The following is an 18,091-nucleotide window of genomic DNA, read 5'->3' as shown; positions in this document are numbered from 1 at the left end:
GATATCTTTTCTATTCTAGATCATATGCAGAGTAACATTGTACATGTTAAAAGTCCTGGTAAACTTCATTTTCTAAATAGTTAATGAACGTGTCTATAAGATAAAGGAATGGTCACCTTGCCTGAGAGCAGTGGGGGCAACAGTACTTTTAATTAAAAAGCCACCAAATTAACGTGGGGGCAACCTCTCAGTCTTCACCCACACCAAGGGGAAGATATGCTTAGAGCATGTCTCCCTCCTAGCCCTTATTCCAGAACCTCTCCCACTCATACCCTGGGGAGGACTGGCAGATCCACATGCCATCCTACCAGGGCTAAGCATTTTCCCACCAGAAGGGAAATGGCAAATGAGGTGGCTAAGACCCACTTCAGCTTAGCCCCTTTGAGATGGTCCATGGAAAATCTTTCCTCACTCAGGACCTGGACATCCAGGTTCTGATCACAACTTGGGAAGAAAATACACCTCATTCTCAATTAGAGCCAAAATGGAAGGAACTTTATTCTGATCACTCCCACAACTATTAATGTTAAAGGAATTTCAAGCTTGGCGTACTAATCCTGAGTGAAGTCAGCTGCCCAAGGAAGTACCAGCTCACCAGAAGCACATGACAGGATGTACGAATGCCAGCCATTGTACAGCCTAAAATCCCTCTTCAAGAGAAAAAGCTAAGTAGATCTATGTCAAAGTCAGCTGTTCCCTCTAACTCTAGCCCAAATACCTATTGCTAGGGGGAGGGCAAACCGATACCCCTTTTAAAAATCTTGTCTGTTTTCATCTCCTGTAGCTTAACTAAAAAGAGCATTCCTCTCATTCCTCTCTCCTACCATAGGAACTGGGATTGGCAATTTATACTTAACCCCGTTGCCTAGTGCAATCTCTCCCTAGAGTTAACCAACAGCATAAAATGACTCAAAGAAAAATACTATTTCCCACCAACTTTACAAAAATGCAGCCTTTGCAGGCACCTGGCTTTTTCTACTTTTGTGGTCCAGTATCCTCTTAGTGGGACCATATATTTTCAAGACTCTAATCAAGTTTATTTCTTCCAGAATCAACATCATGTTAGCCATACGGGGACTTCATCCAGCTTCACCCAGGATGCCAGATCCATCTTCCTCTGACTGAGATAGAATAGCAGGAGGGTTTTACACCTTGTCAGGTTGGGCCTACTGCCCCTAACCAGCAGGAAATAGTTACAAAAAAATGTTCATCGTCCTTCAGTATCCCTATAAGAATAAAGGTGTAAACTCTCTGCGGAGGGAATGAAGCCAGCTAGTAAGATAGGGAATCAATAAATGGATCTGGAACCTGGTAAGAAGTCCACATGGACATCAAAAAACCCCAAGATGGCTGCTGGAAGACCCCCGCCCTTAAGATTCTGCCATTCAGAACAAGATTTCCTCTGGAAATCAGGAGAAGCCCCGGATATTCCCCCAAGGACTTTATAATTGGGCCCTCCTGGGGGATTGATGGGTGGGATAATCAATCAAAACAGCAAATGGCTGGGGCTCCTCCTATGTCATTAGGAAAGGGGTGGAATAATTAACAGTTCAAAAAGCAGGCACAAGGCTTGAATGCTCTCTTCCCTTTGGACCTGTTCCTGCCTTCTGTGCCCTGTTCTCACCATTTTCCCCCTGCCATGGTTGCCACAGAGGTAAAACCTGGGCATTTATAATCTATAATGGGGAACTATAGTCTGTAAATCAGCCCACTTTATCAATCTTCAGCCCCTTCCTCTCTACCTGGGACCCATGATCTGTTATTTTCTCCCATTTATCTTCCCTCCCTACCTTAACAAATTACTGGCCTAACTCACCCAACACTCTCTTAAAATTCATTTCTGCAGCATAGTCAAGAACCTAGAAAAAATTCGGTAACATTGGGGACCCTAATATAAGTACTAATGTCCCAAAACTTGCCCTCTACTTATAGCTTATTTCTAGATAAAGCCCCCAGGATTTAGAAAAGAAAGGAAATTAAATATTAGAGTTGGAGAAATTATGACTTGTAAACTGAATGTAGTTCTCTATTTAAAACCTGAGCATGGACCAGGCAAAGGGCTACACAGTTCCATTTTTAAAAATACCTTCAATTGAGAAAATGAAACATTGCATAAGATATTTGTTATTCATATTCGAAAATATCAAAGTGCCATAAAATCTCAGAGGTCATTTAAATCAAAGCTTTAGTTCAGAATTCATGAATTTGCTTTTACAAATCCTAGCAATGGGTCTCAGCATTGGTCTCAACATCTTCAATAAGGGGCAATGCGTTCTTCTCAAAGTGGCCCTTTCCTTTCCCCTCCTGGTTCTAAAGTATTTAATTGGAATCTGTCTCCCTTGCAACTTTAAACTACTGGTTCCAATTCTACTCTCTGGATTCTCAAATAATAAGTATAATATACCTCAATGAAAAGTATCACCTTCTTTTTGGCAGTCTATGTCTGTCTCTGTGTGTTTGGGTCTCCTTGCAGCTTTCTCTCTGCGGGTATGTCAAACCGTTTTTCAAGTATCTTTATTAGTGTCTTTCCCTCTCTCTTACATGGTTATATGAGTAAAAACACATTTGAGGGTGAGCAGATGTGGGTCAAGCAATGGGGTGCCTGACTTTCACACAGGAGGTTCTGGATTCCTGGTCCCTCCTAAAGAAGACAAGCAGATGCTGCAACCAGCAGACACCACAACGAGCAGATGCTACAACCGCCACAACCGCCACAATGAGCAGACAGTGGGAGTGACTCAAGGGTTGGACGCTCGCCTCCCACATAGATCCCAGGTTCAGTTCCCGTTTTTTCCTAATGCAGATGAGCAGACAATGAGCAGAGAGACAAGGGAGCCATCTCAGGGGGAATGGGAGGAATAAAAATCATAAAAACAAAATTCATTTTAAAAAATACATTTTACTACTTTTTGTATTTATTGGGTAGAATTTTGTGTTTTTTTCTGCTCTCAATTTCAAAATAATGGATTAAACATTCACTTTTTATTTGTGACCTTCAATAATTTGTGTGTGTGTGTGTGCAAGACAGATGTTTTTCAAACAGAAAGTTTACTTACCCTTACCCTTCCTGAAAAGAACTGTCAGTTTTCCCTACCTTGGATTTCTAATAATGTTGGTATGGAAGAATTTTCCCATAAAATTACAATCAGAAAAGAAGAACCTATTTTAGAGGTTGAAGAGAATTTTCAACATCCTATAGAAAGTAAACTTCCTTTTTTACCCTACCCTCTTTATTCCAACCACAAAGACTACTTACCCATCGGCAGAGCTCGGGTCAGGTTAGAAACTGGAGGATCTGTTTCTGGAGGACAGAGCTCACAGAAGTCCCAACATGATGGGCAGAGCAGGTTTCCACCGTGAATCCAGCCATTCATCTGAATACTGACAGGGAGGACCTGCCCAGCCCGACTACACAAATATGAAATATCCTGGACCCAAACCTTCAGACCTTGAGGAGAACAAGAAACCTTTAAATAGGAAAAAAAAAAAAAAAAAAAATCAAGTCACTAACATTCTAGAAAATGAGACTTCTCATTCACTTCAGGAATATATATTCAATATATATATATATATATATATATATATATATATATTTTTTTTTTTTTACTGGCTATAAAGCACAGTTTGGGATGTGGGTTAAGTTATTCAGGTTCTAAAGAATTTCACCTGGTAGTAATAGTTAAAATTTGAGTCTAGTACTTTTTTAAAAGAATCTTATGGAAGCTATGAATGCATTTCCTGAAAAATATAAGGCATCTGTAATGGCATAAAAAATAAATTATATTTGGTGCCTTGCCATCTTGCCCAGCTCAGTCATAAATTCCCCTTTTGACTGACTAACTCAGTTAATCCTGCCCTGGGCATAACTGCAACTAGCAAAGCCTACATCTTCTTATGGTTTGGATGAAAGCTATCCATATCTTCTCCAAATTGTGCTCCTGCCCGTTTAGTTTAAAACTGCAATCGCCATTATCTGCAGGAAAGTTTGATTCCTTTCCTCTGGGTCACAATAAAGGCAAGAGCCTGGGACTTCCATGTGCTCTGCCCTCTTCCTCCACAGAACCTCACAGGAGCTTAGGCTGGGTAAGCCCTGGACCCCTCCACCTCTTTCATTCCCCCCTCCTGATTTTTTTTTTCCTTCCCTTTTCCCTTGTTGTTTGTGTTCACTGTCTGCTCTCTGTGTCCATTTGCTGTGTGTTCTTCCATGTCTGATTATCTTTTTCTTCTTGTCTTTCTCTTTGAGGAGGCACCAGGAACTGATTCCAGGACCTCTGGTGTGGGAGAGAGGCATTCAATTGCTTGAGCCACCTCATCTCCCTGTCTGCTAAATCTCTCACTGTCCTCCTCTGTGTCTCCCTTTGTTGCATCATCTTGCTGTGCCAGCTCTCCGCAGCATAGGCCACCAGCTCTCTGCAGCATGCGCCAGCTTGCCTTCACCAGGGAACCCCAGGAATTGAACCTAGGGTCTCCCATATGGTAGATAGGAGCCTAAGCACTTGAGCCACATCTGCTTCCCCTCCTGACTTTTTGATTCAATAAAGTTGTCCTTCTGTACATTCTCAGCTGTCTGTTGTGTTTGTGTCTCTTTACCTGAAACTTCCACATAACATCTGAAACAGCATCAAATAGCTTTATTTGGACACACAATCCCCTGAATTCAGGTTATGAAGAACACTTTTGTACATTCCAATATTTCATGTACTTCAGTATAATTCCTCTGTCAAAGAGCCATCAATCATGTCATTCCCCATTAGTCACTTTTAAAGTTGAATTTTTATTAGTTTTTTCAATTATAAAAATAACATATACTTATTGTAAAAATGAGAAAAAAAGCATGCAGCACAAAAATGTACATAAAGTTCCCTATTCTCTTTCCTTAACCCCAAATCTTCTGCTTTGAGATTAAAAACAGTCACAGTAATATTATCCAGATGGTCAACATCTTTAAAGGAAGGACTTTTACCTTGTCTTCAAGTTGTAACTAATGAGAACTATTTTTAAAAGCAAACACATTAAAGCTAAATTTTAAAACATTTCAAAATGACTATGTCTTCTTTAAACTTTCTTTCTACAAAGACTTCACAATAATTTCAATGTGCTGCCTTCACTTTAAATATTTCTGGAATTTTTAAAGTCAGTACATGCTTCTGAATATGTTTAATGGTGGCAAACTTTTATCTTTTGTAAGTAGATTTAATTTTTGGAAATAGTCAAAAGTTACTCAGAACCAAGTCTGATAAGGGTAGTTGAGTACAGTAATTTTTATAACATAAATTAACACTTGTTAATTTGTGTTATAAATTGATACAAAATACTAACCCTGATTATTTTAGATGGCTACTAAACTACTTCTGAAGGCAATTTCAAGAGAGTTCTAAAAGTGTACTTAAACAAGGTGTCAATTTTGAAATAATTCTATCATTAGTTATGCTGAAATATAGCACTCATTTGGAAATTTAAGCTATAGGCTATCAAAAAAGACAACAACAAAGTGTGACCTCATATAATCCCACAAATCTGTCTTTCAAGAGTCTACATCTAGTAAGTACCACCACAACTACAGTGCAATGTAAGCATTCTTTTAAATGAGAAGTGATTAAGCACTGTGGTTGGTGCTGAAAAGGATACCAAAGAAGACCATGACATGGTGTACAGAGGAATGGGATATAAATATATTTTTCCCCACCAAAATTAACAATGTCAGACTATTTTATGATTAAGAGTCAATAAATGGTAGAAACAAAAGCAATATGAGACCAGAATGAAAAGTTCCGTGGATGAAATAGCAGTTGTATCCTAAATACGATTTGTATCAGAGTGATGTAAGTATCACAGGTTGGGAAATAGAATGTGCATGGCTTAGGGAAGAGAATTTTCCAAGTGTGCTGACAGGACAAGAGGAAGCCTTCCTTGATGAAGTTTAAGTATTCCTATTGTAGAATTCTGATAATTAAGCATGGACAGGTAGGGTAGATGTACAAATAGTTTTCAGTTTAGCAGACCTGAGAAATAAGGTTGAGATTAAAGGCTATTTAAGAAACAGACCCCCAGATTTTTCTTCTTCATTTTTGTTCTTTCCTAATTCAGAACTTTGGAGATTTATTTTCTGGAAGGGATAAAATGGGACTCCTGTTCTGGGGACAATGACTACAGATGAAGGTTTGGATATCATTCTGAAAATAAGGGATCTAAGTAAAATTTTACATATTAAATATTCAGACCATCTAGCATTTAAACCCTAGTTTCTAGAACACTGACAGCTTTGAATACAACTCCAGGTTTCCTCTGAGGAATCTGACCAGTCCAAAAGAAAAAAAAAGCTAAAGGTACAGTTACCAAAGGTTTGGCAAGGAAACAGTTCTCCAGTTAAGACTAGAGTTCATGCTTAGAGGTGCCAACTGACTTCTAGTTAGTTCTTGAATATGAGAAGGCTGTTAAAGATCACCAAAAAATAGACAAAACTCATTAAATTTCAGAAAAAATGCGGGTATAGTGAGTAATTAAGGAAAAGAATTTACTAGCCTATGGCAGAGGGGGAAAATAAGATGACATATAAATGATCAAAAATCAGAATGAGGGGGAAGTGGATGTGGCTCAAGGGAAAAGACCTCTGCCTACCATATGAGAGGACCCGGGTTTGGTCCCTGGCGCCTGGTGAAAGAGAAGAGAAAGTGTGCCCACATGGTGAGCCAAGTGCCCATGCAGTGAGCTGAGTGCTCACAAAAGTGTCCACGTGGCAAGCCAAGTGCCTGCGCAGCGAGCCAGTCCCCACGTGGCGAGTGCCCATGCAAGTGAGTCATGCAGCAAAATGAGGACACAACAAAAGAGAGATGAAGGGAAGAGTCAAAGTGAGACGTAGCAGAAACCAGGAACTGAGGTGGTGCAGCTGACAGGGAACCTCTCTCCACATCAGAGGTCCCTAGGATCGAATTCCTATGAATCCTAGAGGAGAAAAAATGAGAAGAGAAGAGAAGACAAAAAGAGAAATAGATCCAGATCACACAGTGAACGGAAACAGACAGCAAAAACAGCAGGACAGGAGGAGGGGAAGGGGAAAGGGGGAAAATAAATAAATAAATCTTTTAAAAAAATAATAAAATAAATAAATTTACCCCTCAGACTATGGGGAATTAAGAAGTTGGCTGGCGGGAAGAGCAAATGGAACAATTAAATCTGCATCATCCAAAATCAATAGATTATGCCTAAAATGGAAACATTTTGAAGGAATAATATAAGCTTTTTATAAATAAGAAGGCAGATATTTTTTAAAAATTGATTAAGAACTGAAAGGGATATCTCTGGGAAAAAGCAAATAGTCTTAGAGAGTAATTACTGGGGGCTGACAGTTTCTAAAGAAGACTTGGGGAAGCGGTTGTGGCTCAACGGATAGAGCATCTCCCTACCATATGGAGGGTCCAGGGTTCGATACCCAGGGCCTCCTGACCTGTGTGGTAAGCTGGCCCACGTGCAGTGCTGCCGCGCATAAGGAGTGCCATGCCACACAGGGATGTCCCCCGTGTAGGGGTGCCCCACACACAAAGAGTGTGCCCCACAAGGAGAGCTGCCCAGTGCAAAAAAAAAAGTGCAGCATGACCAAGAGTGGCACTGCATACAAGGAAATCTGACACAGGAAGATGACGCAGCAAAAAAAGAGCACCCTAGTTTCCCAGTGCCACATGATAAGAATGCAAGTGGACACAGAAGAACACACAGCGAATGCACACAGGGTGCAGATGATGGGGCGGGGCAGGGGAGAGAGAAATAATTTAAAAATAAATCTTTTGGAAAAAAAAAAGAAGACTTGTAGAAAAATTTGACTCAAAAAATCTGCATGTATAACTTTGATCATAATCAAGACAGGGAGGGAAGTGGACTTGGCCCATGGATAGGGTGTCCACCTACCACATGGGAGGTCCACGGTTCAAACACCGGGCCTCCTTGACCCGTGTGGAGCTGGCCCATGCACAGTGCTGATGCGCGCAAGGAGTGCCGCACCACGCAGGGGTGTCCCCCACGTAGGGGAGCCCCACGCGCAAGGAGTACACCCCGTAAAGAGAGCTGCCCAGCGCGAAAGAAAGTGCAGCCTGCCCAAGAAGGGCGCCACACAGACGTAGAGTTGACACAACAAGATGACGCAACAAAAAGAAACACAGATTCCCAGTGCCACTGATAAGGATAGAAATGGTCACAGAAGAGCGCACAGCAAATGGACACAGAGAGCAGACAACTGGGAGGAGGGAAGGGGAGAGAAATAAATAAATAAATAAAATAATCAAGACAGGGAAGCAGATGTGGCTCAACTGATAGAGCATCTGCCTACCATATCGGAGGTCCAGGGTTCAAACCCAGGGCCTCCTGGCCCATGTGGTAAGTGGGCCTATGCGCAGCGCTGCCGTGCTTAAGAAGTGCTGTGCCACGCATAAGAGTTCCCCGTGTAGGGGAGCCCCATGCGCAAGGAGTGCACTCCGCAAGGAGAGCCTCCCCGTGCAAAAAGCGCAGTCCACCCGTGAGGGGCGCTGCACACAGGGACAGCTGACGCAGCAAGATGATGCAACAAAAAAGAGACACAGATTCCCGTGCTGCCAGATGAGAATGCAAGTGGACACAAAGGAACACACAGTGAATGGACACAAGAGAGCAGACAACAGGGAGAAAGGGGAGAGAAATAAAAATAAATATTAAAAAAAAAATCAAGACAGAAAGAATCAATTACAATAGAAAGGGTCAATTTGGTCATGAAATTAAGATGGGAATAGGGAAACTATTTAGGAAGCTCTGATGTGATAAGGGCTTGAACTATACTGAAGGTATAAAGAACCTAAAACAAAGTGAAACAAATGCAAAAGATTTCAGTAAGAAAAGCAGTCTAAAGACTTACAGATTTGTCTTTATAGTACAGAAAATAGAAAATAATCACTTTGGTTTCTAGTCTGAGACTGAATGTGGTGCCATTCTGCCTGGAAGTAAGATTAATGAGAGGCAAAGATGTTTGGAAGAGGATCATAAACTGGATTTTAGAAGCCTGTTTAGCTCTTGTGGCTAAAATGATACAAAAAATTCTTATTCTTCAGTTCTCAGGATCACACTCTCCTTCACAAAATCCATTGGTAGAATATGGAATGTTAAGTTGGATGCACCTAAGTTACAGAATGCCTTTCTCTTAAGTTCTAAATAAGGTGATACGGTTAATATCAGATATGCAAATAAGATAATTAAGAAAATAGTATCTGCTGCCTTTGGATTTCTAATTTCAAAGGAAAAGACCTATTAGTAATTAGTAGTCAGTTTATTAATTCTTATAATCCATGCTTTGCTCAGGTCTTTTAAAACAAAATTGTAGGGAAGCAGATGTGGCTCAAGCAATTGAGCTCCCCCCTACCACATGGAGGTACTGGAATCAGTTCCTGGTGCCTCCTAGAGAAGATGAGCAAAACAGTGAGCTGGCATCACGGGCTGGCACAGAGAGCTAACACAATAAGATGATGTAGCAAGATGACACACAGAGGGAAACGGACTTTGGCCCAGTGGTTAGGGCGTCCGTCTACCATATGGGAGGTCCACGGTTCAAACCCCGGGCCTCCTTGACCCGTGTGGAGCTGGCCATGCGCAGTGCTGATGCGCGCAAGGAGTGCCTTGCCACGCAAGGGTGTCCCCCGCGTGGGGGAGCCCCATGCGCAAGGAGTGCGCCCGTGAGGAAAGCCGCCCAGCGTGAAAAGAAAGAGCAGCCTGCCCAGGAATGGCGCCGCCCACACTTCCCGTGCCGCTGACAACAACAGAAGCGGACAAAGAAACAAGACGCAGCAAATAGACACCAAGAACAGACAACCAGGGGAGGGGGGGAAAGTAAATAAATAAATAAATCTTTAAAAAAAAAAAAAAAAGATGACACAAAGAGGAAACACAATGAGAGAGACAACAAAGCAGGGAGTGGAGGCTGCTCAAGCAATTGAGCACCTCTCTCCCACGTGGGAGGTCCCAGGTTCGGTTCCTGGTGCCTCCTAAAGAGATGAAGAGCAGACAAAGAAAGAGCACAGCGAATGGACATAAAGAGCAGATAGCGAGCACAAAACAAGGTGGGGGAAACAAACAAAAAAAAGTATATGTTTCGCCATTACAAAAAGAAATATTCATTAAAGAACAAAATTACATATTTACTATTATTTCCATGGGATAAATGCCTAGAAACAAAATTATTGTGAAGCTTAACTACATATACAATTATTTATTTTGAAATAGATGGAGAAAGGCAATTTCTTACAAAGAAATGATAGTATTTTCACAAGACACAAACATCCAAACTAATATTAATATAAATAAACAAGATAATCAGTAAACCAATTTAACTAAACAAAATATATTAAATATATTAAAACATAAAAACTGTATAATGATATAATACTACATAAGATTTGGTATAATTATTAACAATCATATAGTTTACCTGATAACATCCACTTCCCCAGTCTGGGTAACTCAGTTTTCTCTCACACTTTTCCATGACAAATGCTGATTTCTGAATTAAACAAATGGATTGAGGTCCATACTTCTCAGCAGCATAGTTTTTAAAAAGGTCTGAAATAAACCAGAAAAGTCTTTTTAAAATTTGACTTTTGAAAACAGTTTGGAAACTGCTCAAAAAGTTACACACAGAATAACCATATGACCCAGCAACTCCACTCTTGCGTATAAATACAAAATGACTGAAACCAGGGACTCAGATACTTTTACATGGCAGCAGTGTTCACGACAGTCAAAAGGTATTAAACAACCCAAGCATCCATCAATAGATGAATGGATAAACAAAATGTGGTATAAATTTACAATGGAATATTTCACCATAAGAAGGAAAGAAATTCTGATATATGCAATAACATTAATGAACTTTGATAACATCATGCTAAGTGAAATAAGTCAGACATAAAATGACATGTATTGTATGATTCTACTTAATAACTAGAATAAATTCATAAGGATAGAAAGTATATTAGAGGTTACCAAGGGCTGGGAGAGAAGGAAATGAGGAGTTAATGCTTAATGCGTTCAGAGTTTCTGTTTTGGGTGATAAAGTTTTGGTGAAATGGTGTTGATGGTAATACAATGTAAATGTAATTGATACTACTGAATTGTACAAATGGCAAAATTTGTGTTTTTTATATGTCATCACAATTTTTTAAAAAAAACAACAGTTTTCTCTGGCTGGTTGCAAAAGAGGAAGTTAAAGATTCAAGCACAAGAAGGATTTGATGTGCCATTGCTAGCTTGAAGGGAGACACTTCAAGGAATGTAGGTGGCCTCTAGAAGAGTTACTGGCTGTAAGGCAGCAAGAACAGGGGAAATTAGCCCTGCAAACGCAAGGAACTGAATTCTGCCAATAAGAATGAGCCTGCAGAAAGGAATGCAATCCTGGCCCTGTGAGACTCTGAGCAGAGAACAGAGTCAGGCCATACTCGAATTTCTGACCTACAGAATTGTGAGCTATTGAATAGGTGTTTTACAAGTGGAAATAATAACATTAATATTAATAATTCACTTCACGATTATTTGTCAAGTTGTAATGTATGATAGTTTGGACTTTTCTGATTATATATTTGAAAATATATTTTATAATATTTTATAATAAAAGTTAAAAAAAAAAGGAGCATCCAGGTGGAATCTGACCCTCCTCTTGACATAGAGGTGCAATGGACACAACCAATCCAATGTCCACATAGAAGAGGTGGCATTGGATTGGGAAAAGTGGACATAATGGACAAAGGGTATGGGGAAAGGCAGGAAGAGATGAGAGGTGGAGGCGTCTTCGGGACATGGAGCTGCCCTGGATGGTGCTTCAGAGGTAATCACCGGACATTGTAAATCCTCACAGGGCCCACTTGATGGAAGAGAGGAGAGTATGGGCCATGATGTGAACCAATGTATATGAGGTGCAGAGGTGCCCAAAGATGTACTTACCAAATCCAATGGATGTGTCATGATGATGGGAACGAGTGTTGTTGGGGGGGGGGAGAGGGGGGGTGGGGGGGTGGGGTTGAATGGGACCTCACATATATATTTTTAATGTAATATTATTACAAAGTCAATAAAAAATAAAAAAATTAAAAAAAAAAAAATTCAGATGACCACAGAGAAAAAAAATCTTATTGTTTTTAATTAACATCCCAGATGTGAGAAATGTCTGATTAAAAAAATGGTGAGTATGAGCTAGTGCTGAATACCCAAGTGCCATACTGTTTATTATTATAAAAGGGAATAAATAGGAAGCAAAGGTGGCTCAAGTGACTAGGCGCCTCCCTCCCACATAGGAGGCCCCAGATTCAGTTCCTGGCACCTCCTAAAAAGAAGATAAGAAGAGAGCAAGCACAAACAATGTAGGTGTGTGTGGGGGAAATAAATAAATAATTTAAAAATCTTTAAAAAAAAAAAAAAGGAATAAATAGTGTGGCAATTTAGAATTGTTTATGAATTCCGAAAATAAATATTGGATTATGTTTTTAACTGGTCTGTTCCTCTGGGTGTATTAGATTGTATTAGATTCTTAAATCAAGATTAGGGCTTTTATTTGAGCACATGATTAGCGCGATTCAGTTTTGAATTGTCCCCCACTTTGTGGGCTACATAAATGGATGTTCAATCAAAGATTGAGATGTAAATACATGGAGAACACAGAAAGTTTCATTTTGGATGCTGGAACCCTGGGAAGAGAGACAAGCTGTCGCCTGATAGTTTGCAGCTGAAGAGACCAGAGCCCTGAACAGCTGAGAAAGCACAGAAAGAGAGGAATCCAAGGAGAAAGACGAGCCTTATGCTAACCTATAGCTGAGATCAGAAGAAGCTGGAACCATAGAACCTTAGAAGGAACTGGAAGGCTGTACCCTCACAGACACCGGCAGCCATCTTGCTCCAACATGTGGCAACAGACTTTGGTGAGGGAAGTAACTTATGCTTTACAGCCTTGTGACTGTAAGCTTCTACCCCAAATAAATATCCTTCACAAAAGCCAAAAGATTTCTGGTATTTTGCATCAGCACTCCTTTGGCTAATAAAAATACTATGGCAATATATTCTACTGGCCATGGGACAAAAGTATCATTTGATATCTGAAGAGTGACATGATACTTCTTTTTTTTAAAAAAGATTTATTTATTTATTTAATTCCCCCCCTCTCCCGGTTGTCTGTTCTCTGTGTCTGTTTGCTGCGTCTTGTTTCTTTGTCCGCTTCTGTTGTCGTTAGTGGCACGGGAAGTGTGGGCGGCGCCATTCCTGGGCAGGCTGCACTTTCTTTCGCGCTGGGTGGCTCTCCTTACTAGGCGCACTCCTTGCGCGTGGGGCTCCCCTACGCGGGGGACACCCCTGCATGGTAGGGCACTCCTTGCGCGCATCAGCACTACGCATGGGCCAGCTCCACACGGGTCAAGGAGGCCCGGGGTTTGAACCGCGGACCTCCCGTGTGGTAGACGGACGCCCTAACCACTGGGCAAAGTCCGTTTCCCGATACTTCTAAATTACATAAAATGCCCACTACTCAGAAGAAGAAAAAATAGGATACATAATGTGTTTTAATAGAAAGAGCCCTGCACTGGAGAATCTCCTGCTCTGACACCAACTAACTGTATCACGTAGTGTCTCTTTGATCATCTGTGAAATATGATAATATCTTTCCTATATCCCTCATAGGGTATTTAGAATAATAAAATGAAATGATAAAATGAAAGTGTTTTGCAAGTGAAAAGTGCCACATACTGTTAAAATGTAGTGTGTGTACATCTAGGCATGTACGTATCTAATAGTTGACAATATTTTCTGTCGTACAATTCTAGGTACTTACATCAATTCACTAAACTCTCACAACAAAAACCCTATGAGATAGGTATTATTATCACCACTTTATAGATAAGGAAACTGAGACAGAGAGAGGTTAAGTAATTTCTCACAGATGGAAAGCAGTGGAACTATAATACAAACTCAGTCTGACTCCAGGGTGCCCTCAACCACTATTTTACACTGCTGATATTGTAATTTTAATAAGTAAATAACACTTCATTTCGCCAGACTACTAACCTGGTTGATTTTCCAGTATTCTACAATCTGAGCTGCGCTGATATTCACCACTTAAATGCCAGCTGAATTCCTGCCTGAAAGGGCAGTAGTCAGCAATTTCTACTGAACCACCATAATAAGCCAAATCTTCTGCAGGTATTCCACTGAGTTCATCAAAGTACTACAAAAAAATCATTGGGAAGACAGGAGAATAAGAAAACATTTTGTAAAATCAAAATAAAACTCATGGGCAATTTATAGCTATTTTCTAATGATATAAAACTCAAAGACTATATTAATGTCCTTTTCTACACATATAACACCAAGAAGATTGTAATATTTTATCTGAGGGGTGTGTCAAGGTTGTTGTAGTTTTAGAAATTAGCAAGGTAAGGAAATTAACCTCAGGTATTTATTAGGATCATAAATTTGACCCATGTTTTAAAAGGATGAAATAGAATTACATTGAGCAAAATGAAGAGTTTTAAGAGTTGACAAGTGCAAAACTAGTGCATAGGATTAAAATATTCTGAATGTAATGTTCCTCTAGTGTTTTTAGAAGACTTCATTTATATGTTGTTTGGACAAACTTGAAAAAATTTTTGAGAAAATAAATGGGATCATATAAAATTCTTAGAACACCAAAGGAACAAATCTCCAGGTAAATTCAAAGATTCATATTTTAAACCAGTTTATTGAGTTATATATTACTATGTCTGGAAATATAGAGGCCATTTTAATGCATGTGAAGAACTGAGCAGGATCATAAATACATGTAGGAAGTTCAAAATTTGGCATCTACCATTTTAAATGAGCTTCTGAGATATCATTTCTGCCTAAAGTGTCCTTTGTAAGTAGCAGGTGGAGCTGAGGTTTTGAAAGGGAGCCTCAAAAGAGGTCAAACTGGAGATTCAGACAGAACATTTGGGATAATTTCCTTCATCATTTAGATCTCATGAGTCAAACCTTTTCCAAAGTATTTCCAAGGCTTCTAAGTTAATTGGGGTAAAGTTCCTAAGTTATTTTCTTTAAAGAATCTTGTCTGTATAAAATAGAGGAATATAAGATGAAGACTTTGGAACAATTAGAAAGATAATGCAAAGAGTTTAAAAATAGGCCAAAACAAATATTCCAAATATCTTCCGCTATTACTAGATATTAACTAATTACATGCTATGAACACATTTGTTATAAAGAAATAGAATATTTTTTAAGGTTCTTTTTTTTAACTTATGGAAAACAAATTGGGCCTGTAAATTGATAAATTTAAGAGAATAAACTCTACTCCTTCAAAGTGAGGAATATTTTTCAAACATTGATTCCTATAATCAAGCCTAAAACAAAAACAAGTATTACCTGGTACTCTTGTGGTAAAGGTTTCAGGAACTTCTGCAAATTGCACACTGCAACCGCTCTCTGGTCTTGTCTACAAGTTAGCTGCAATGGATTACTTCTGAGTGTGTCACAGTAAGGGCTCAGCATCTGCCTCCTGCAAATAAAGATAGGCACCGCAGTATCAAACTTTATTTTTTCTATTTAAGACTGATAACATGGAAAAATGTTTGTATGTTAAGTACAAAAAGGGACATAAAATTGTATATACAGAATAACACGTATGTAAACACACCAAAAACCTATGCACAGAAATGTCTAAAAGAACATTTAACAAAAAAAGATTAACAGTGGTAGCATTTGGGTGATGGACTTTAAAGAAAATTTACAATTCCATTCTAGAGCTTGTCAGCATATTTTATTAGTTTAAAACTAATTGCTGAATCAGGTTAAATTTATTTTTCAAATAGTAAAAGAAAATGCTTAATGTAGATGTGGAAGGATAACACTAAATGCATTATAGCAATATTTCACTGATAGTAAATAAAATTCCATTTATGTCTTCTCTATTTTGCCAGCGAAATTGAGTTCTGCAGGCCTGCTTTGTATTTTTAATGTCAGCTAATGAAATTCCAATTCTGGCCTGAAAATACAAGTCTTCATAATTAACAAAAGGAGTCTTAGAAAGAGATGGCAGTAATGTCACCTCTGCCCAGCAGCTACAAAGAAATAAATGTTTTCTATGCCATAATCTAGCTCAAAGAATCTTGTTTTACATTTTCTTAAATTGAAAACATTCACAAAATGACTATTCATGTTTTCCTGTACAAAATGTAGACTACGTGAATATTCCAATTATTATCAACTTGTTCTGTTCTCTGTCAATATAAATCTGAAGTTAGAAGTATAATTTGAAAAAATGGGTCTCGTAATTCTCCAAAGAGATCAGACATTGTTGCTATATCCTGTAAAAATAATATTTAAACAAACCTATAATTCTGATTAGTCATGTTACTGATAATTTGTTGTCATAATAAAATGTTGTAAATGAAATCTCAGTATTCCTAAACAGCATATATTCTATTAACACTGGTCTACCAAACTGGAATGGGATCACTGTTATTTTTCCTCTTCTCTCATATGCTTGTTAGGAGAAAAAGCCTATGATAAAGTTTTTATTTTAAGGAAGATTGACACTCATTTAAGTTAACACAGTATAGCAAAAAAACATCTCTAGAGAGTTATATATCTTTTTTTCTTTTATTTTTTTGAATTTATTGAAGTATATCACTCACACATAAACATCTTCTTGAGATATAACATGTAAGTGACCTAGTATAACCTTCAATAAACTTGAAGTAACACAGTGTAGCAGGAACAGAAAGTTGTTGAAGTTATCACACATGTAGCTAAAAGTGATCCCACGATCCCAGCCCTAGCCACTTACTTGGTACTTAACTAACTTTCTTAAGCTTCAATTGCAAAGCTCTCAGTGCCTAGCACATATAAGTTATTCAATAAATGTAATTTCCATTGTTCACACAATTTTTATATTAAACATTCATAGAAGGCAATTTTATAACTTCCCATGACAAAGTTTCCAAAGAATATGACCAGTAATTCTTACTAAACCACTCTTGTATTATTATGAAATTCATTTCCTTTTTCTCTAAAATAAAACAGTATATTATATTTACTTTAAATAAATTCTAAAAATGAGTATTGGCAAAATGAATAAAGAAGATCTATTGGAGTGGTATAACTACATTACTTTACTGAAAGACAAAGTTAAAATGCTGATTATTGGGAAGAACCTTGAAGACAGCACAGTGGGTGAAATAAGCCAGACACAAAAGGACAAGTATTATATGAGCTCCCTAATATGAAATAATAGAATAAATAATTCATAGAGTCAGAAACTAGAAAACAGGTTACCAGATGTGTGGATGGCAGTAGCAAGTGGGGAGATAACACTTAAATTGCACAGAGTTTCTATTTGGGTTGAAGGAAAAGTTTTGGTAATGGATGGTGGTGATGGTAGTTTAACACTGTGAACATAATTAACAGCACTGAGGGAAGTGGATTTGGCTCAACTGATAGAACATCTGCCTATAATATGGGAGGTCCAGGGTTCAAACCCTCCTGACCCACGTGGTGAGCTGGCCCATGCACAGTGCTGATGCATGCAAGGAGTGCTGTACCATGCAGGGGTGTCCCCCATGTAGGGGAGCCCCACATGCAAGGAGTGTGTCCCGTAAGGAGAGCCACCCCGTGTGAAAAAAGTGCAGCCTGCCCAGGAGTGGCACTGCACACACGGAGAACTGATGCAGCAGGATGACACAACAAAAAGAGACACAGATTCCCAGTGCTGCTGACAAGAATATAAGTGGACACAGAAGAACACACCACGAATGGACACAGAAAGCAGACAACTGGGGGGGTGGGGGGGGAAGGGGAGAGAAATAAAATTTTTTAAAAACCCCAATTACATTTATGTTTATATGTGCTCTCGCTGGTGAAAATAGTGAGAATGTTAAGAGTATGCAAAAATTTTGCAAAATACATATATGAATTATAAGTTTAATAAAAATGTTCATGGCTGACACTTTTATTGGGATTCTTTCAGTACGTGATTTTTTAAAAACTGCAACTATTTCATGTGATATGATTACCAAGTAGATGGTTTTATACACATTTTGAGATTGAGTTAATCAGACCATATTTT

General features: G+C 38.9%; 1 protein-coding gene across 2 annotated transcripts in view; it reads right to left on the bottom strand.

Annotated features, from left to right (window-relative positions):
- LMLN (leishmanolysin like peptidase) overlaps nt 1–18,091 on the bottom strand; it is a 118,376-nt gene that overhangs the window by 13,488 nt on the left and 86,797 nt on the right. For both annotated transcript variants that reach the window (XM_004465822.4, XM_023590959.2), the window contains 4 exons: nt 15,391–15,523; nt 14,056–14,215; nt 10,442–10,572; nt 3,257–3,467 (listed from right to left, as the gene is read on the bottom strand). In XM_004465822.4, the coding sequence (XP_004465879.3) occupies nt 3,257–3,467; nt 10,442–10,572; nt 14,056–14,215; nt 15,391–15,523 (635 nt within the window). The remainder of the gene's footprint in view (nt 1–3,256; nt 3,468–10,441; nt 10,573–14,055; nt 14,216–15,390; nt 15,524–18,091) is intronic.

Source organism: Dasypus novemcinctus, chromosome 4 (assembly GCF_030445035.2).
Source record: "Dasypus novemcinctus isolate mDasNov1 chromosome 4, mDasNov1.1.hap2, whole genome shotgun sequence".
NCBI classification, from domain to species: Eukaryota; Metazoa; Chordata; class Mammalia; order Cingulata; family Dasypodidae; genus Dasypus; species Dasypus novemcinctus.
Note: the sequence above shows the minus strand (reverse complement) of the source record. Positions and strands in the feature narration are given on the sequence as shown.